This window comes from Rhineura floridana, chromosome 8, assembly GCF_030035675.1.
Source record: "Rhineura floridana isolate rRhiFlo1 chromosome 8, rRhiFlo1.hap2, whole genome shotgun sequence".
Taxonomy (NCBI): Eukaryota; Metazoa; Chordata; class Lepidosauria; order Squamata; family Rhineuridae; genus Rhineura; species Rhineura floridana.
Window position 1 is genome coordinate 86,656,237 of NC_084487.1, and position 22,114 is coordinate 86,678,350.

The window sequence follows — 22,114 nt, forward strand, 5'->3', positions numbered from 1 at the left end:
CCATGATCTAATTGAGAGAAAGGCTTTTTGTTTAATGAAACTGCTATGACAATATTATTAAATGGCTGTTTTAAACAACTGTTCTGTAACTCATTGCAAATTAGCTGGATATGTGAATTGCTCTCAATGCATCAACTAGTGCATATTTATTTTACAGTGCTTGACAGCAGTGTTCAAAGCTGAAACACAGGTAGCTAAGTAATAAAATAAATTTTCATTAAAAAAGTTAATGCAAGAATTTGGATGTGGAGTGACATTTATACACAGCCACTACCATCCTTGCCTCAGTATACATGCTTTTATTAAGCAGCTTTAATACAATTTGCCAGATAGGTGAGAGAAACTTGCCATCTTTGACAGTAAAAAAAAAATAAGTGGGTGTGGGTGTCATACTAATTTGCTGTGATTTTAGTTTTAAGTAAAGATCTGCCAGTTTGAGCAAAGTGCTAGAACTACCAATGTATATTATGAATAGATTGAGCCAAAAATCCAACCGCTGGAAATATCCACATATTTAAGTACTGATAAAATCTGTTTTAGATGAGCACCATTTTTTGGCCATGTTCTATAGTCCCTTTCATCTTTGCAATTTAAAGGATTATGGCCAGATTCTTAACCCTCAAGGAGGCAAGAATACATCTCCCCCCCCCAAACAACCCTTTTTGTTCCCTTACACAAATTCAGATAATGTGCTTGTTTCAGGAGAGAAATACATTGCAGGAGATCACTAGGACCTGATGATTGCAAGTGAAAATGACAAAACGGATTTGATACCAAGTCAACTTTGTTGAATTCAACAAAGCTGAATTCTAGAGCTTGCCTATTTTGTTTGATTTTTTATTAAACTCATTACATACTCTGATGAAACTATTATCTATCCAAGATGAAACATGATGGCTTGGATCTATGCTTTGTTACTGCTTACAACAGCAGCAGCAGCGGAGTTTCTGCTAGTGGAAGGGTGGGGGAGGTGATATTTGCTGATTCCCCCTCATCCTCCTGTACTCCCTTGTGTCCTCCAAATATCTGTGCCAGAGCATTGGAGGGGGTGGGGAGTCTTGGATCTTTAATACCATGATATACTGGACAGAAGGGCTTCTCCACTAGACCAGAAGTCTTCCAGGCAGTAGAACAGAAGGAGTCCTTCTGTTCATCTATGGCTAAATTTGGCCAACCCCATGTCTGTAGTCCTAAGAATACTTGGAAATAAGCTCTGTTAACATAAATGGAAATTACTTCCACATATGCATTTCATGAGGCTGCTGCTGTGGGCCTATAGAAGTTCCAATGAAAGCTATCAAACATACAATTACTTAAGCAATGTGGGAGTGCTGATAGCCTTGTAGCTACTTACCTGGCATAGTTCTTTGCTTTGTTTTAATTTTGGTTCATTGTCATTTAGACAGCCTTAAAACCCATCAAAGCAATGTAAAATCACAGTAGTCCGGAAGTAGGTTCTCTTCCTTCCACATATGACTGCTATGTGGTGTGTTCAGAACGTAATATGAAGTTAACAGTAAAAAGCATGGAATTTGTACCAATTCAAATCAATTTGTGCAAGTGAGCAGACAAACTTGTCTGTCAAAGACGTGGTCATATTTAATAACTTCCATAGAATTCAGATTTAACTCAGTAACTTTGCTGCTGCTTATTTTCCAATGAAGTTTTTAACCCTTTGTAAATACTTTAGTTGCTCAAGATAATGAGCAATGGGAATATAGCTACAAAAGTAGCTAAGTTTTTTTAAACAGTAAACTTACAAATTTTAAAAATCAAGTCAGTTATATTTTTAAGTTCTAAGAGCTACCACTTCTTCTCTTCTTTGGTTCTTAATTAAGATCTGACAAGCTTGAAGCCTTGTCCTGTGTCCAAAACTGTGGGAAGAAACCAACTCATTTTTAATCTTTTCAAACACCTAAAACAAGCTTTGCAGACCCAGAAGAGATTAAGACCACAGAACCAGTTTGCCAGATGAATCAGAGGATAGGTGATGTGGGGGAAATATATCATCCAGTGTTTGGCAACATCACTTTCAGTTGGCAAGTGTAAAGTATAGTCACTCCACCGTTTTGACACTCCATACATGGCTTTCACAGTACGCCCCTTTTCAAACCAGTTGATGTCATTGTCAGGATTACAGTTGTATTCAACCCATTCTCTAGTAAAATCGCCAAGGTACGGAGGGTCTGACTCTTCTACGTCTACCACTTTGGCCAGATCTGCTCCTTGAACTGCAACATACTGGTCACTGACTTTTCTTACTTCTTTAACCCAAGGCTGAGAGTTCTCACAGTCTAACAGTATAATAAGCCGTGAACAAAAGGAGCCATTCTTCTCTCGCCACCATTCTAAAAGTGTGTCAAGCCGTAATGCATCACCACCTGTGGAGAAGCCAGAAATATAACTGTTACAGAAAATTAAACATTCATAGGAGAGCTTAGCTTCTAACACAGCAGGTTAAGATGTTAGATCCTTGTGGAGCACAAATCATTTTCTGGATTCTTCTCATATTGACCATTATCTAGAGAGGGATTCTGCACATGAAAAAGGTGCTATGCTTGCTGGATTGAAGCTGTGAATGCAAACAATAGAGGACACAAGCTATCAACTCAGATATATATATATTATTAAAAATAACCACTTGTTTGGAAGCAGAAACTGGAAATCTCCACCAGCCCCGCCACCTAGGTAATTTGGTTATTATTATTATTAGAATTTATTACCTATTCTTCACCCAGAGGTCCCAGGACAGGTTACAACAATTTTAAAACACATAATTAAAACAGTTAAAACAACATCACAGAAAATAGGGTGGGTCCTAAAAATATACATCTCAGGTGTTGAAGGCCAGGGTAAAGAGGTGTGTCTTCAGCATTCGCCAAAAGTTGTACAATGAAGTTGCCAGAAGCACCTCAGTAAGGAGGGAGTTCTACAGCTTAGGGGCTGCCACAGAGAATGCCCTCTCCTGGGCCACCACCCCTGGGGCTTCCAAGGGTGGAAGAACTACCAAAAGGGCCCTCTTTGCTAATCTCAGCACCCGAGGGTCTGTAGGGAGGTGGTCTTTCAGATTTTGGGACCTAAGTTGTTTAGGGCTTTAAAGACTAATGTGAGCACCTTGACCTGGGACCTGAAACAAACTGGCAACCAATGCAGCTGTTTTAAAACAGGTTATATGAGTACTAAAAGGAACCCCTGCCAGTAAACTGGCTGCTGAACTTTGGACCAGTTGAAGTTTCCAAGTGGTCTTCAAGGACAGCTCCACATAGAGCGCATTGCAATAATCCAGTCTGGAAGTTACCAGATCATGGACCACTGTGGACAAGTCTTTTCTGTCCAAAAGGGGCCACAGCTGGCAAACCAGCCAGAGTTGGAAAAAGACACTCCTAGCCACTGAGGCCACCTGAACCCCAGTGAGGGTTGGATCAAGGAGTATCCCAAGCTGTGGACCTGCTCCTTCAAGGAATGAGCAACTCCATCCAGAACAGGTCATCTTCCCACCTCCTGGCCATGAGAACTCCAGACATATAACACTTCTGTCTTTTCAGGATTCAGCCTCAATTTACTGCCCCACATCCAGTCCATCACTGCCTCTAAGCACCGGTTTAACACCTCAACTGCCTCCCCTGATTTAGATGGAATAGAGAGGTAGAGCTGGGTATCATCTGCATATTGATGGCACCTCATTCCAAATCTCCTGATGACAGATTCCAGTGGCTTCATATATAAGTTAGATAGCATGGGGGACAAGATGGAACCCCAGAGAACCCCACAGGATAATTCCCATGGTGCTGAACAGTACTTTCCCAGAACTACTTTTTGGAAGCGGCTCTAGAGGTATGAGCGAAACCACTGATGCACAGTGCCCCCAAACTCACACCTCCTTGAGACATTCCAGAAGGATATTGTGGTCAACAGTATCAAAAGTGGCTGAGAGATCAAGGAGAAACGAGCAGGGTCACATTCCCTCTATCTCTCTCCTGACAGATGTCATCAACCAGGCAACCAAGGCAGTTTCAGTGCCACGGCTAAGCCTGAAACCAGACTGGAAAGGATCCAAGTAATCAGTTTCCTCCAAGCATGCTTGAAGCTGAACTGCCACCATCTTCTCAAGAACCTTGCCCAAAAGGAGGATATTTGCCACTGGGATATAGTTTTTTAACACTTCTGGGTCCAGGGAGGTCTTCTTAAGGAGGGGGTGCACCACCACCTCCTTCAAGGCAGATGGTACCTCCTCCTTTTCCAGCAAAGTATTAATCACTCCCTGGACCCACTCAATCAGTCCCCTACTGTTAGTTCTCAGCAGCCAGGATGGGCAAGGGTCCAGAGGGCAGGTGGTGGGCCACACTTATTCAAGCAGCTTGTCCACATCCTCAGGCTGCTATAATTAAAACTCATCCAATACAGGTGGAACAGACAGCGCTCTGGACGCCTCTGTTGGACTTGCTCTAACTGTGGCATCAAACTCTGTCCAAATCTGATTGATTTTGTCCCTAAAGTGCCTTGCAACGTTACAGCAGCATCTGAGGGTGTCAGAGAAGCGCTCTCTTGGCCATATGACAAAAGCCCATTCACCACTTGGAAAAGCTCTGCCTCCTGGCTACTTGGGGACACAATGGTGACAGAGAAGTAAGCTTTCTTCACCACCACCACTGCCTCATGGTAGGCATGATAGTGCAGCCTTACCCATGTTTGGTCAGGTCGAACCAAGATTTGTGCCATCTGACCCTCCTGTTTAATTGCATACAGATCACTGGAATACCAAGATGACCTCCATGCTCCACAACGATGGCGGGGGCACTCAGGACCAAGCATGTCAATGGCTCTACGCATCTCACCATTCCACAGTGAGACAAGATCCTTGACAGGAGCACCAGCCATGCCAGCCGGAAAATCCCCCAGAGTATTCAGGAATCCATCAGATTCCATAAATCTCTGAGGGTGGATCATCTCAATGGATTCCCCACCTTTCCAGACTGGAGTAGCTACATTCAACCCAAACCTTACCAGGGAATGGTCTGTCCATGTGAATGGACTCACAATTAATTTCTCAATCGAGTAATTCCAACCCGCTTTGTGGTAAATATCAGGTCAAGGCTATGTCCAGCCAAATGTGGTTGTCATGGAGGCCATGAAGTCCTGAGCTGGCTCATTTGAGGCTGTCTCAGAGTGGATATTGAAGTCCCCTAACACTACCATGAAAGGGTTCTCCAACACCACTTTCGAGATTACCTACGCCAGTTCGGTTAGGGAGGTTGCAGGGCAGCAGGGTGGATGGTACACTAACAACATCCCTGTTCTGTCTCTCTGGCCCAACACCACAAACAGTCCCTCAAACCCAGACACAATGTGGATTGGTCTCCTGGTGAGGGAGATAGAATTTTTATGGATGATTGCAACTCCCCCTCCCTGTCCCTCTGACCTAGAGTAGTGCTGCACCAAGTACCCAGGCGGGAACGTCTGGGTTAGCACTGGGCCACTGAGCTCACCTGCCCAGGTCTCAGTTATACATGCCAAGTCTGCGCTCTCATTCACAATCAAATTATGGATGATAGATGTTTTGTTGTCAGCAGACCTGGCATTTATCAACACTACCACAAGGCCAGGGGATCGGCTGATTGGCATTCCCAAATTCTGAAACACAGCAGGCAAAGCACAGGAAGCAAGGGCTTTGATGTAACTAGCTCTCCTCCTCCCTTCCTCTACACCTTCATCCACCACCACATTGCCCCCTACCTACCATGTCAGGGATGGCAGTCCCACTCCCAACCCTTCCCTGTTCCTGGCCAAGACACATACTTCCCTGACCCACCACTAGTAAACAAAGGTAAGCAGCAGAGGTTGGTGGCAGGGAACATCAAAACTAGGAGACAGTTAAACAAAGAAAACTATTGGACATGACTTACACCCCAGCTCTCACATGGGATACAAAACCACTCCCTTTTGACTCTCACCCAGGAAGAGAGCAGTTACATGCTGGATTGGACTCTCACTCCAGGGGCATGAAACCACTTTCCATCAACATACACCACTCCAGATCACCTCCAAATTCTCACCCTGGGGGTGGCCCAGAGAAAAACAAGATGCTAATGCTAACCACAGCCGAGAAATTCATGTATGCAGTTCCCTACCAGCACACTATGATTTTAACACAAACTTGATTGCTTGCATATGTCTAAAAACTGTGGTCCTTAATCAAAGATCCATCTATCTAAAATGGGCAAGATGCTGATAGCACTACAAAGCTTCCATGCTCTTGTTAGGAATTTCCATTTTGGCCCTAAAAGGGGCAGCATGATACGTAACCAGAAGTAACTGCAGCAGTCATCCAAACTACTAAGTAGCAGAAGTGCCACTCATGGGAACAGCTGACTTTTAATTAGAAGAGATGTTTGCTCTAGAGCTTTCACCAGTTCTTTTAGGAGCTGTGATAAAGAAGAAAAGCTAAATAAAACTGAATTCCTCTGCTGCTCTAGAAAAATGGTAAGCCTCCAGTGGAATTTTCTTATTTTAATAATGCACAAAGTGCTACTACAAATAAACATTTGAAAACTAGTATCAACAATGTTAAGGATTTTGGTAATTGCAATTTGATAATTGCAAATCTCTCCCTTTGTGTGTCTCAGGAGTTGATTGAATATTATGAAATAATGTTTAAAAAATGGAGAGGATATGGGACTAGACCGAATATCAGTACTATCAAATCTCTTCTGAATCCTGAAAAAATGTAGCTAATTATGTTCAGTAATAATACTCGAAAAGCACATGCATTCCCCCCTAAAATAATTTATTGTGAGCAAAATCTTTAGATGAGAGAAATATGTGGGCAGGTTAATTTAACAGAGTACCACCACTTCCTGTTTCTGCTATTTGATCCATCAAAGTGCTGTAATTCTAAGGAGAATACATTATACATGAACATTCTCAGAGGTGGCAGTTAAACAGGCAGTTCCAATAATACAGAAAAAGCTTTATTGCCCAAACCTTGCCTCTGCATTCAGTCAGTGAACTCAACTTCCCAAGCTGTTTTGCTATTCATGGTTTATTTATGACTACTTAGCAGTTTATTTTACATACTATTGTTAAACTACCAAGCCTCCAACAATGAAACAACATCATTAGACATCTCAAATATAGTAAACCTTCCTTAAAGATGTAACTACAACACACAGTCTAAGCTGCTCTGCTACACATAATAATTCCTCAGAGGATTCTTTTCATATTTGAATCCTAACAGGATGTTTATATTTTCATTCTTGCCATCTCTTTTTAATTTTCTCCAGAGGTTGGAGGATGACACAGATTAAATACATTGGTTTGAATCCAAAGAGCTGTGCAAAAACCAAAGCTCTTACCTCGTCCTTCCTACAGCTGTTTGTATAGCCGTTACTCTGCCCCCCCAAGAAATGGGGGACCTTCCAGAATGGTGTGTGATGTGGGGACTATAGCTGAAGAGCAGAGGCAACCACTCACACATGCAGCACTTTGGATCCATACTATTAATGATTGCATATTCCATCTAGAATGGCATCACTGACTGATAAAAGTGCCACACTTAGGATATCAGATGTTCTTTAATGCTGTATTCCAGCTGTATTCAAAAAGCAGGGACAAATCATATACCATGGTTTTCACCATGAGATCTAAGCAAACTGATCAAAATCAATCTGTCACTAATATCCCTTTCCTTCTTGTGATTGTACTGTAAGTTCTTTAATGCAAATATTGTGAAGAGCCTAAATGCAAGTTCCATCAAGGAACTTCTTCCTGTTTCTTAGTCATCACTCTCAGTTTGACATTTTGAATATAACTACTTTGAATTTTGTGCTAAGCCTTTTCATTTAGCAACAGCAGCATGCAGTGCTTTTAGTCACCTACGATTAACTAAAATTGTGGCAATAAACTTGCACTCCTTTGCAAATTCCAGTTTCGACTAGCTTAGATTCTTCAATTATACAATTGCAGTGTTATCTGCTTTAATGTTCCTAAAAAGGTGAAAGAGTATAAAATTGGGGAAAAAACCAGAAATGATACATGAAAGTAGAGCAAAGAACATCTCATTTTGCGTTGTGTGGGCTGGTTATGTAGGCCAGAAAGTTCTTCCTACCCACCAATAAGAGAAAATTAAAAAATACTCTTCTTGTGTGTTTCGAATGAATATGCAGCTTGCACAGCAAATTTTCAAAGGGCAATAATTATTTTAGATAGTTAAAATTACCAGTTTAAAATGGTATATGAAAAATGCTTACAGGTCTAAGAACTTTTTTCTACTCCCTCTCTCTTCTACCCACTCACAGTAATGAGGATTCAAACACTGATTCCTATTTATTCAAAAATATCAAGTATCTAATTTTGAATACTTAAAACTAATTCTTAAAAATAAAGAAATCAGTAAGTTGTAAAGATACATAAAAGCAAAAAAGCATTATGAAAAGCTTCAAATGCATTACCTGCAAGTGCCCATTCCCCAGTACTGTGAGAATGGCCACTGTAATATAACACATAGGTATCATGTCTGGGTCCATCAGGTGTCCGAAGTTCAAGAAAAGATTTCAGCTTAGAATGAAGGGTATCAAAAGAAAGTCCACTTGCAGAATAATCACAGCCATAAGTCTCTATCATATGATATGCAAAGAACCTTTGGATGGCATTAAGCATTCCGGTTGATCTCAAATTTAGCTCTTGTACATGGTCAGGTGGAAGCAATGTTGGTTGACCATCAGGACTGGGGGAAGACAAGGGGGGAGACAGATAGAGAAAAAAAGGAGAAATTATCATTATTGGTTTTTCATTAATGGAGATTGTTCTTGTGTTATGTTGTTCACTACCCAGAGATGAAACTTGAACTATTTTACCTCTGTGATGACATATTTTAATGTAGAATATTCAGCTGCAAGTGTCTTAAATCAGGACTCTAAACCACTGAACAGATCTCTACTGCATACAGTATCTCTGCCCTCAAAATGTTAAATGTACTCTCAATTAACAAACATAGATTAGGGGAGGCAGGCAAGTTACCATGAACAGAAACAATTTTCCCAAGGAAAATGAATACTGTTAATAGTGAGAGAATACCTACTCTGAGTGTCCTGACACACATTTCTGGAGCACAGACCAAATGCACGATAGAATAAAATGGGCTAATAAAAACTTTCTAAAGCAAAAAAAATATCATTACTATCATTGTTATCTTCTTCCAGTTACCATTTGACTTCCACTAGCTTGAAGTAGGATTCCATCACTGAACAAGTAGTAGTAAAAATGTCAACATGTTCTCTTCAGTCCTACTAGGAAGGCTTTACTCCTTAAAGAGGGGCTTCAGTGTCAAAATAGAGCACATGTGTTACCAGGTCAGTTTACATCAACACACTCACTGGTTTGGCTAGTTAGCTCACAGGATACGCCTGCTTGGGTGTGTGTGTGTCTGATTCTTCTTTCCCCATGTAGCCTCCTATGCCCTCTGAAAATCTGCTCCAGAGGGCTGAGGGGACCTCCAGAAGAGCTTGAGAAGGGGTCCTCTGCAAAAAATCTCTTTCCCCTTTTCCCAGTGGGACTCCCCATTTGATTGGAGTCCCATCTATTCACAGAGGGGCAACTGAAGATCTATTTAGCTTTTCACTGTACTATTAGGACAAAGGGGCAGGGGAGATCATACAAATCTAGGCAACAAATTAGTATTTAGTTGGTGAGACATAGGCTGAGGCTGGTACACCTAATACCCTGACATACACCTAATAACTTGAAACATTAGCTGTTAACTTGTAAGGCACTTAATCATGATACCTGCAGAAATTGGTGGGAATCACAACTGCATAGCCAACGCATGTTCCTCCCAAACAGGTTCCCAGTTCATGAAATAGCCCATGAGCCATGGATTCAAGGGGCAAGACAATCAGAAACACACTCATGAAGATTCCATTGGATTTCTAAAACAAAAATGGATTATATAAATAAATTATAGCAATTTCCACACATAAATGAAAAATCCCTAATTCAGAAATTTTCCTTAGTCACTAAACAGATGTGATCAACAGGGCTTGCGCCAGAGGGCGGCCAGGTCAGGCCCTGTCTGAGGGCCCCCTAAAGGGCCCCTCCTTAGAGAGGGAGGGTAGCACTCTTGTTCCATGATCCGCAGCAGCATTAGCTCCTGACCCTGCCACAGATCACAGAGAGGGAGCTCCTAGGCACCCCCCCCAATACAGTCAGTGCAGGCTTCAATAAGCCGGCATACACAACCCACCTACCTCTGCCATCCCTGTGAATGACATGTGCACTGTGTGTGCAAGCTTGCCATCAACCAAGTTTGCGGCAGGGGCTGGCACAGTGTGCACATCATTTACAGAAATGGGAGAGGTAGCTGGGATGCTCGGCAGGCTTATTAGCCCTGTGTTGTCTGTATGGGGGTGTTGGGCTACAGTGCTGTGGGCCTGGGGCAGGCTGATGCCCAAGGGCCTAGTTATGCCTGGCACCGGCCCTGGTGATCAAATCTAGTTTTGTACAGAAAAACAGGGCACACTTTGCAATATGAAAACTGATTACCATTCATAACTTCATGAAGATAGAAAAATAGCTGAACTTATTCTTCTTTACGCATAATCTAAAATGCAACAGTTTCCACTAGGACTGGCATTGAATTTGATCCTACACGCCTCATCCTGTAGCTCAGAATGGGAAAACCTTTTTCAGCCAGAGGGCAGCGTTCATCTTTGGCCAACACTCTAAGAGCTGCATGCCAATAGTTGGCATGGCCAAAAAGTGGTGGTAGCCAAAAGAGACACAACCTCCACTTCACTCTCTCTTCTGTGATACAGAGCCCCTCATTCCTCACCTTGCTCTTTTGTCAGGAGTGGACAAGTCAAAAGCTCTCAGAGGAACAGTCAAGAAGGAAATGAGAGAATTTCTTCTCCAGTCCTTTCCAATTGTATCTGAGTGGTAAGGAAGCACTTTGATGAGGATTTCTGAGCAGACTGGGCCACTCTGGAAGGATTCTAATAATCCCAGTTCCATATACTGCGTCTGACATCAACCAGAACAGTGGGTCAAGGGCTGGGATATCACTCAGAAAGGCATCCCATGCCCCCTACCTGTACTCTGCTTTGTATTTCATGGTGGTGGTGCCGCCAATTCTGCCATCAGTGGATGGCAGGCCATTGGGCAAGGCTTGGTAGACTGAATTAGTCCTATGGACCAGCAATCCCCTGCTGTAAATAGCTCTCCAGCGATAACAAGATTATTTATGAGGAGTATATAAAGGACTGCAAAAGGAAAAATTAAAACAGACTTGAAAATAGCAAATAATAATAATAATAATAATAATAATAAGATCTATATTCTACCTTTCCAATTCCAAAAGAAAATGTTCACAGTGGCTTAAATGTCAAACAAATGTCACATAGCATTGCAAATTTATTGTGGGATAGTAATTTTTTGAGCTTATGTGCAAGGCCACATTAAAAGCATTGTTGGAAAATATGATAATTAGATGCTGCATTATCTTAAAAACAACTCAAAATTGAACTATTTATATGACTGCCATCTCTCACATTGATGTAATAATGAAAACTTTACTTGTTACACTGCTGGATTTCCAGTAAGTATATGGGGAAAAATATCAATTGTTTATGTAGATTAATAAAAAAAACTCATGTCTTCAGAAAACCAGCAGAGCAAAACACAGGAGTGAATTTGGAGATGACATGTTAGAGCTTTACAGCCCTCTACAGCTTGGGACCCAAGTACCTCAAGGACCACCCTCTCCCATATCAACATGCATGGCAGTTAAGATCTTCCACTGAGACCCTTCTCTGAGTGCCATCACCATCAGATTCTCAATAAGTTCCATGGAGCATAGTTAAAAAAGGGCAAGGAGATTTAGCCCCCACCCAAAGGTTGCCATTAATTTCCACAGGGAAAAATAAAGGGTTGCACTTGAGGACAAAGCTGTAGTAAAGGCAAATGAGTTTGATTTGAACAGTAGGCCATCCAGTGTCTATTGATAGGGATCCCATGGACTCATTCTGCACTTACATAAAAATGTATCTTCCCTTCAGAGTTCCAAGGGTTCCCTGTCAATGGTGGATAGGGTTATGCAGTGTACTCAACTGAGGGGCTCTGCAGTTTAAATATGTCAGTGTACCCCACACACAGAGACACACACACATCCCTAGTCTCATGACACAGGCACTTTGAAATCTATTCCTGTATTTTATAGTTGACGTAACACCTTACAACAATATGTTTGCATTCTAGAAATACAGCTAGCTTCCAAACTATCATACCAGTTGCAATTTCTTTTAATGTTGCAGTATAAATATGTGCAATATAAAGAAACATCATCTGATGTCTTCACTGCACTACAGTAAAGTGGCAATGTTTTGCAGTTCATGTAAGCCACTGTGGAAAACAAACACAAAAAGAGTAATCTATATTTGGCGCATTCCGCTCCACTATACACTTTGATGTAGTAATTTGATACATGCCTTGAATTTTGATAACAATCTCCCCATGTAAGACCAAGAGAGGAGGATGTAAAATCATGATAACATACCTGCCAACATACAGCACCCAAAACTGCTGTTGCAAGAAGGCTAAAAAATACAAGTTGCTCTGAAATTAAACAAAAATGACGCATTCCTTTAGATGCCATAACTCTGTCAAGGCTATTGTTCTCTGCCCTGTGTGTATAATAAATTTTGTGACAGTCATTTAATTTTGTATGAAATCCCCAAAGCGTTATAAGAAAAATGATGTGGCAGACCATCCAGAAAAGTCCAAAAATGGAAAAGCCTGGTATCACAAAATACCACATATTCAAATCACCTAGTTTAAGGGCTGAAAGGATGAAATAAATAAGTTCAATAAGACCAACAAAAATGACTGAAAATCTTCTACATACTCTACCACGATACAAATAGGGTTTCCAGCGTTCTGTAACTGAAAGTCCACTGAAGTAAATGTCAAGAAGAGGATCGGTTATTAGACAGCTAAAAAAGCATCCCAAGGCAAAAGGATTTGTTGTTATGTTCAGGGATGGAAAAAATAACAAAGAGGAAAGGATTCCGAAGATCACCAAATTTGGAATTGCCAAAAAAGATTTCATCCGTAAGTCAATAATCAGCATTGCCAAAGCAACCACTAACAAGATAATACTCATTGATTTTCCTACCAGCATGGTTGTGCTGGCAATCGCAAATCCAACCAGCTCAAGAAATTCAACTGTTGTTAGCAAAGTGGGTCGGTGATGAATACAGCCACATATCCTCTGTACCAAAGCAAACAATATTCTTATAATTATTGAGGAAAGCAGCAAATATTTGGTTGCTTCTTCTTTCACATCATTTTTAAAAGAATCATTATCGAGAAAACAGAGAAGGCCAAGTAAAAATCCAAACCAAAGATTAGACAGACTTAAACTTGCTGCTTCCATTGAAAAATAGTAATAAAGTATACTGGCAATTCCAAGAACAAAAAGTCCCAGGATAAATATTACAAGTATTAATGCATCCGCATTCTTCTCCCACCTGACATAAAGGCCTATACATATTGCAACCAATAAATTAATTCTGGCTAAATAGCCCAGATACCGGACAGATGAGTGCATGTTCACTTCTCGGTTTGCTTCTTCCAGTCTTGTCATTACTGCATAGAGACAGTGGCTAACACAATAACGCAATGATCTACACATGTAAGCTGACTGCTAGAGATTGTTTCCAGTTCATAGTAAATAGTTATTTCAATTTCATCCAAGAAGTATGATGCAAAAGCAGCCTTCTGCAGTGTCACTTCATCGATAATTGCCAGGGATTACTGACAGCCTGCAAGAACAAACACCATATTAATTTCAAGTTACACACTTTAAACAAAATTACAAATACCGTAAAGATGCATACTTACTTATATAGTTGATTAATAACATACAAATAGTTTTGTTTACTGTATCTACAAAAATCCATATTTAAAACACTATAGCAATATGAAGTTGAACAGCCAAGTTGGTTTGAGTTACCAGCAATGTGCTAACTGCCATGTACAAAGCTGACTTGCAGACTTCCAATAAAAGCAAAAGTTTATTTTTATCCATTTTTACAATTGCTATCCAGTTCATTGCATTACTGTTGTTGTTATGTTCGTTCAAGTTGATTACGACTTATGGCAACTGTATCAGTCAGTGACCTCCAATAGCATCTGTCATGAACCACCCTGTTCAGGTCTGTGGCTTCCTTTATGGGATCAATTCATTTCTTGTTTGGTCTTCCTCTTTTTCTGTTCCCTTCTGTTTTTCCCAGCATTATTGTCTTTTCTAGTGAATCTTGTCTTCTCATTATGTGTCCAAAGTAGGATAACCTCAGTTTCATCATTTTAGCTTCTAGTGCTAGTTCTGGTTTAATTTGTTCTAACACCCAATTATTTGTCTTTTTTGCAGTCCATGGTATGCGTAAAGCTCTCATCCAACACCACATTTCAAATGAGTTGATTTTTCTCTTGTCCGCTTTTTTCACTGTCCAACTTTCACATCCATACATAGAGATCAGGAATACCATGGTCTGAATGATCCTGACTTTAGTCTTCAGTTCATACTAAACAGTTAAAGTAATTGAACAGTAGTAATAACTATTTTGGAACAATGCAAAACTCCACTTATTTTGGGGTAAGATGACACACATCTTCTGAATCTCTTCCTCATGCTATTGTTTCCATTTTGACACCAGAAATATGTACCTATGGGTTGCTTCTCCATGGTTTTCTGAATGAAACTGATGATTTGGATCTATTCCAGTCTGGTTTTAGGCCTATTCTGGAACAGAAACTACATTGTTTTCTCTGGTAGATGATCTATGCTGGGAGATGAATAAGGGGAATGCTACTCTATTGATTCTCCTGGATTTCTCAGTGGCTTTTGATATGAGAGGTTTGGTATGAGATGTCAGCAGTATGTAAATGCCATAAACCTCTGCCTCTCATTTTCACCACCTAATCCTAAGAAGCAACTGGACGAGATGAACCAGTGTCTGGAATCAGTTCAGGAGATAAGGGTTAACACGCTGAAATGTAAATCCAGACACAACAGAGGTACAATCAGTCAACACTGGTGATCTGATAGTTCACCTTGTTCTGATAGTCCACCTTGTTCTGAATAGGTTGCACTATGCTTGAAGGACCATATATGTTGCTTGACATTACTCCTTGATCCATCACTTTCCTTGGATTTTTATATGGCTGTGGTTCGGTTATCCACATCTCCAAACTGGGCTACTGTAATATACTCTACATGGGGCTGTCTCTGAAGATAATCTAGAAATGTCACAATTCAGTTGTGGTCCAAAATTTGATGGCTTTTTTCTGGTGCTTGCATGTCAGACCATACTCCCATATTATGTCAACTCCACTGGATTTCTATTTGCTTCAGGAGTCAATAAAAAAGTGCTGGTCCTATTCTTTAAAGACCTAAATGGACTAGATTGCCTTGCTTCCTTTTAAGCCTGCCCAGGAATTAAAATCAATGTCAGAAGGCTTGCTCTCAGTGCCATCTTGGGAAATCTGGAGGGTGAGCAAGAGACGGAGCCTTTTCTGTGCCAGTGTCACAACTCTGGAATGCTCCCAATTGAAGTTAATCAGGCTCCTTCTTCATATGTCTTTTCCAGAAATGGAAGTCACTTTTAATGTTTACACTTAGTTTTATTGCTATACATTTTAGAATGTAACATCTTTTACTGTTACTGCTGTTAAGTTTGTGTTTGTTTTGTTATGTTTTGTTTGTTTATTAGATTTCACCATAAGGTCCTAGGGTGAGTGACAACAATATAAAAAAAAGTTATACAAACAAATATAACCATTGCAATAATAAAAACTGAAACCATTCCAAATGGAACACACCAGTATGAATTCAGCAAAAGAGGTGAGCCCCACCACATAAGATACCGTAGCTGTCAAAGGGCAGGGTAAAGAGGTATGTCTTCAGCATGCAGTGAAAGCTATGTAATGAAGACGCTAGATACGCATCTTTGGGGACAGAACTCCATAACATAGGGGTTGCCATAGAGAAAACATTTTCCTGGGCTGCCATTCCCCACACTTCTGAGAGTGGTGGAACTACCAAGCAGGGTTGATTTGATTTAAATCATGATTTAAATCAATTCTCCGAATGACTCAGTTTTAATGATTTAAATCAGAGTTTAAATCACTAGTGAGGAAGATTCTATCTAATTGTCATTTTTTAGTTGAAGTACATTATTGTTTAACAGAATCTTAATGCATATTCAGAGATGTAGGTTTCACTGGAAGGTAGGTACACACTAAGCAATTATTATGAATTGTTTTCAGATTGATTTTCATCAAAAAATGGGATGATAAATTGGTCATTTTGGTACTAAAGTGGAATGAGCTTGTGAAGTCATTCAGGAGATGTATCAGCTTGAACTGTTCAATTAATAATTATTTTTTTATCATGATGTGCCAGAATCATCACCACCAAACAGGCTTTTAAATTGTACTAAGAAGATTGTTTATTTTTCTGGTTAGTTTTCTTCTTCAACAAACAACAACATTAACAAAACATGCACATGGATTTTTGAATGGTTAACTATTTCAGTTTTTAGATAAATATAAAGTTATTTAAAAATAAAATTTAGGCACTTTTAACCAAGACAAAATGAGAAACTTAAAATATTAGCTGTACAGTTAACACAGTCTTCTTCACCTTTGTATTCCTTGTTTATTGTCTGGAAAAGAAATACAAGTTTTCCTGATTTTTAAGTTCCCAACTTATTTCTGAATTTAGAATGAATCAGTCTAAAGGAAGAAAAAAATTCTCTACACCTGCAGAAGAGGCTACTGATGTTAAGAGCTGGGATTACAACTTTAGTGGTCTCCTTCTTGTTCAGATCTACCCCATCTCCCCAAATTCTCTATTCACTGACTTTCTCTATCTCTGCACTTAGAGAGGCAAGGCTTTGAGAGCGAGCAAGCAAAAAAGAGCAAGAGTACACTTCATGTACACCACCTGCAGAACACATTATCTCCCATTTCCATAAACTGCTGTTTACATATTCATAGAATATAATTAAAAGTTGTATAATTAGCACTCATGATGATATCTTTGACCTAGAGTCTTTTTTTACTAATTGTTTTAAGAAAATTTTGAAATCTGATTTAAATAAAAAAAATCCGATTTAAAATTTAAAAATCCAATTTAAATTTAAGAAGTCCAATTTGTTTTATAAATCATTGATTTTTATCAGTCCTGCTACCAAAAGAACCCCCTCTGCAGATCTTAACACCTGAGAAGGTTGGTATGGATGGAGTCTAAGTAGTTTAGGGCTTTAAAATATCAATGTGAGCAAACAAAATGGCAACCAGTGTGGCTTTTTAAAGACAGGCCTTATATGAGCTCTAAATGGAACCCCAGCCAATAATCTGGCTGCTACATTGAAGACCAGTTGAAGTTTCCAAATTATCTTCAAGGACAATAACCAAGTCATCTGTGTCCAAGAGAGGTTTGTAGCTGGTGAACCAGCTGCAGTGAAAATAGGCACTTCTAACCACCAAGGCTACCCAAGCCTCCAGTGATGGTGTTGGATTCAAGAGAAACCTTAAGCAACAGAAACGTTCATTCCAAGAGTGTGCAATCCTGCCCAGAACAGACCGTCTCCATCTCCTGGACTCGAAAATTCCAAACACCTCTGTATTTCCAGAATTCAGCTTTAATTTAATTTTGTTTTGATATATTTTTAAATTTTATTATTCTACCCAGTCAGCTAAGTTATGTGTAAATATTTTAAGCTTCATTCTACCATACTTTTTCTTTTACTGTACCTTATCTATGGAGCTCTTTATTAGCTGACACTTGATTTATTCTTTTCCCCTTTTTTCAAAAAACCACTGCAATCCTATGGTCCCTGGGAGGACATCACAGTGGCCACAAGATGTGTCTTCTCCGAGGGTCCACACCGATCAGACTGGACACAAAAGAGAGGAAATGTTGCTTCTTTCTCTCTTCCACCATGCATCTAGCATGTTTTGGATATCTTGGATCCTTGCCAACATCATAGCGCACCCAACCCACTGATAGGATTCCTCCCTAAGGTTTTTTCTTTAATCTAACCTAATTGTTTTATGCCCTCTTCTATACCTTTTAGCTTTAGTTTTGTATGTTTTTTGAGGGGGCTGGGGGAAGGATGGTCTAAGACTGTATTTTTAGTAGAATGTCTCTTGAATAGTTCCTAGGTTTTTTTAAAGGCATTTCACAATTAATAAGTATCATTATAAAACAATAAACAAAAATTATTACAACTTACTACCTCTTCCAGTGCCACAACAAAACCTAGTCCCTTAATGCAAGTAAGTATGAAAGAAAAAAATGTTTCTATGCCTCCAATAAGAAACATTTAATAAAAACATTCACTTCTGTCAACTGCCAAAAAAGTTTAGCTTACACACAACCTTTGTTAAAGCATAACAAAGCTAGTAACTTTTTATGTCAGGTTGGCTCAGGATAATTAGGAGTAAGTTTAATTCATGTTCTGTTTTAACTGTTTTAAACGTTAAACAAAAGGTACACCAATAGCTTAAGGAATGAGAGCTGAGACACTGAATTAGGATACCACTTGTGAAACTATATGGGAAACTGACTCATAGCAACACAAAAAGCATAGGTTGCCATGTAGCTCCATTAGAAAAAAAATCCCCAAAAGTTCTTGCCTTTGATACAATGTGAAACCTGATTACCACCTATGAGAAGGTCATATGTGTGCATAGGTTTTTCTGTACTGATTTTTAGCCTTGTTTTTATTTGGACTTTATTGATTTTAAATTTGTGAATCACCCAGAAGACGTGGTTTATTGGGTACTAGATAAATATAAAAGAATAGTAAACAACCTAATTATGTCAGTATAACTTCTCTTTGATTGTTACAAACTGCAGCCTTTAGGGCTTTAACATCATGACCAACTTTGTTTCCCCCTCTCCCCCTTTGTTTAACATAGATGGAGCCTAACGAATTGTTCTGAAGAACTCGAAAGGTCGATTTTAGACGTTTCCTTTTTCACTGCTGCAGTCAAGATCTTGACACCGCTGCTTCAGCTTGGGGGGGGGAGGAGAAATTCATTGCCTTAAATACTACAAGAGTTATTTCCTTGTGACATAAGAGGTGTCGGGGGCGGGGGAAGCAGGACAACCTGGGTGTATCTCCCTGCCCGCTGCTGGGGAGGATACGCTTGTCTGATTGGTTCACTGGCTGCCCCGAAGCGCCGACTAACTACATTTTCTTCTTAACGGCAAGCCTCTTTGCAGTCTGAGCTAGTTTAGGAACACTCCCTTGTGGAAGGGGTGGGTGTGCCAACGCGACCTGAGACTAGAAGGGGCCAAGCTGGACAGACGGACAGTGTTTATTTCAATAAACAGCAGGAAGGAGAGAACAACCCGCCACTTGTAGCTTAGGCTAGGCGAACGCGTTGTACCTCTGAGGAAAACTCGAAAGTGAGGGAGGCCGAAACCTCTCTATTGACTAAAAACCAACCAATTCTGCCTCGCCTCGTGTCCCTTTTGCAAATGAACTGTCACGGCCAGTATCTGTTTTCCTCCCTCCCGCCTCTCCACTTTACTCACCGGCCACCGCTTATTCTAAAAAGTTCCTCTCGCGACGCCATTTTGACACTTCCTCCCTCAAGTGTTCCGGGTACGGGGAGCGCGAGGGCTCAAAAACTGCGCAGGCATCTGCTCCGGACGTAGAAGCCTGGGCGCGAGAGCAGCTGTTTAAGGCTCTAACGCGCCCATGCCCTAGAGCGCTTGCTTTACTGAAGGAGACTAGCGCGGACGGCGGCCACCGCAATCCGCACGGCAACCTGTAATCGATCCCGCGGAGGAGACGCCTTAAAATGCCCTTTCTGTCGCTCTTAGAACAGGCGTTCACAAGCCCCACAGCAAACTGGCTCAAGAAGAATGCCTGGAGGATACTCACTAGGCTGAAGTTGGTTCTTAGTTCCCAGTTTCTTACTTGCTTGAAAGTTTCCCTAAAAAAGAAAAGTTGACAGCTACTGCAACGTCAAGGCAAAGTTAACATGTCTCTGAACCCCAAAATACATGTTGGGGTACCCCATTTGATATATTGTTCTAATTGGGGAACTCTCCCCAACAAGAATAACAACAAATATATTCAATCAAAATCATCAGACTTCTGAAATGGTCATAAATGCATAATGAGGTCATAAAATCATAAAAAATAAGTTAACTGAAGGTACCCACCCCAAAAACTGCTCTGGGCCAGGACAAATAATACACCCCAGGAAAGTGGAGGGTATCCTCTACGAGATCCCACTGCTTCCCACCTGGCCAGAGGTTCTGCTGGGTGCAGGGCATGGATAAGGGCATGTATGCACAACCAAACTGGCTCAGGTTGGCAAGCTGTATAGTACCAAGGAGCCCAGTTGCCCCCCCCAGCTGGCAGTTGCAGACAAAGAAGGGGCTGGCTTGTGCAGCTGTGGCAAGCTGACCAGGCTCTAGCCAGCTGGGAAGGACTAGCCTCAGAGGGAGGCAATGGTAGAGATGCCAAGACTTCCTTGTACAACTGCCACAGGTTTCTTAACAGATCTGTATCTTTTGTCACATATTTTACTGCTACTGCCAATAAATAGAATGTGCATGCGTGTAAAGGCAAACTAAAGCAAAATAGGCATTGCATTTTTTTTTAAAGGAAACTGATAGCTCACAGCTGGTATAGCACAATGGGGAGGAGAGCCTGGCTGGGAGTCCAGAGTCTGTGAGTTCAAACCCCCACTCGTGTCTCCTGGGTGTCAAGGGCCAGCTAAAGATCACCCCCACAGTGAGTGGCTCAGGGGTTACGTGCCCTGCCACCTGTGCCGCCATCAGCCAACTGCATAGTCCCAGGGAGCCCACATATTCCCCAGCTGGCAGTTGCAGACAAGGAAGGGGCTGGCTCGTGCAGCTGTGGCAAGCTGAGCAGGCCCTAGCCAGGTGGGGAGGACTAGCCTCAGAGGGAGGCAATAGTAACCCCCCCCTGAATACCGCTTACCATGAACACCTTATTCATAAGGTAGCCATAAGTCGGGATCAACTTGAAGGCAGTCCATTTCCATTCCTTCAAGCTTATCTGTACCATACATACAAAAGAAGCTCTGAACTGGATAGGAACTCTTTCCCACATGCATGGATGTATGACTTGTAGTTCCCAAAGCACGTTTTGGTGTGGGAACCCACCATTCCTTATATATGTTCTACATTGCATGTTGTGCATAGATGCACATATCCATTTTGTGTTTCCGCAAGAAAATCTATGACAGGCAGCATGCAGTGGCATCTCGTTGAGGACACTCTCCCTTTTTCTCAGGTGAATGATGTTTCATGACCCACAGATTTTGGAGTGGTCAACCCCAATTTTTCTCTACTTTTCATTATTTTAGTTATGCATAGATAAAATAATAATAATAATAATTTAATTTATGTGTCGCCTATCTGGCCAATGGCCACTCTAGGCGACGTACTTATGTACTTATGATGTGCTTATGAGTGCCCTGCACCGAGCAGAAACTATGGGCCAGATGGGAAGTACTGGCATCTTGTAGAGGATACCCTTCTGCTTCCTGGGATGTATGACTTGTGCTGGTGCAGAGCAGAGTTTGGGGTGGGCACCCCCAGTTACTCATTTTTTATGACATCATTATTCATTTATGACCATTTCAAAAACCTGATGATTTTGATTGAATAAATCTATTGTTATTCTTGACAGGGAGAGTCCCCCGATCACAGCAATATATCATATGAGGTACCCCAACATATATTTTGGGGTTCAGAGACATGCTAACTTTGTCTTGACATTGCTGTAGCTGTCAACTTTTCTTCCTTTTTAGTGTTTTGAACTTTCAAGCAAATAAGGAACTGGGAACTAGGAACCAACTTCAGCGTCATAGGCTACTCCCTGTTGTAGAAGGCATTATTGCTTTTCATTTACCCTCCAGTGCCTGCAGGGGGAAGAGGACCATCACCGCCCAGGGAGGGAGAGCCATCTGCCTGCTTGTGCTGCTGCAGCTTGGATACTGTCCATCACCGCCCTCTCCTTCTTGGGCTTCTGCCCTGCAGGTTGGCACCTTGCAGGCCCAGGCCCCA

General features: G+C 41.0%; 1 protein-coding gene across 8 annotated transcripts; it reads right to left on the bottom strand.

Moving 5' to 3' along the window:
* Window positions 1-1,781: 1,781 nt before the first annotated feature.
* Window positions 1,782-19,951, bottom strand: TMEM168 (transmembrane protein 168). Of its 8 annotated transcripts, XM_061640016.1 has the most exons (6): window positions 19,601-19,951; window positions 17,809-17,951; window positions 12,545-13,811; window positions 9,781-9,923; window positions 8,448-8,722; window positions 1,782-2,381 (listed from the first exon to the last, which is right to left on the bottom strand). In XM_061640016.1, the coding sequence occupies exons 3-6, from the start codon at window positions 13,679-13,681 to the stop codon at window positions 1,834-1,836; spliced, it is 2,103 nt and encodes a 700-aa protein (XP_061496000.1). In that variant the 5' UTR covers window positions 13,682-13,811; window positions 17,809-17,951; window positions 19,601-19,951; the 3' UTR covers window positions 1,782-1,833. The 8 variants fall into 8 exon arrangements, with proteins under 8 accessions (XP_061496000.1, XP_061495999.1, XP_061496001.1 ...); XM_061640015.1 differs by lacking the exon at window positions 17,809-17,951; XM_061640017.1 differs by lacking the exon at window positions 17,809-17,951 and having other exon boundaries at window positions 12,893-13,811; window positions 19,601-19,799.
* Window positions 19,952-22,114: the final 2,163 nt, after the last annotated feature.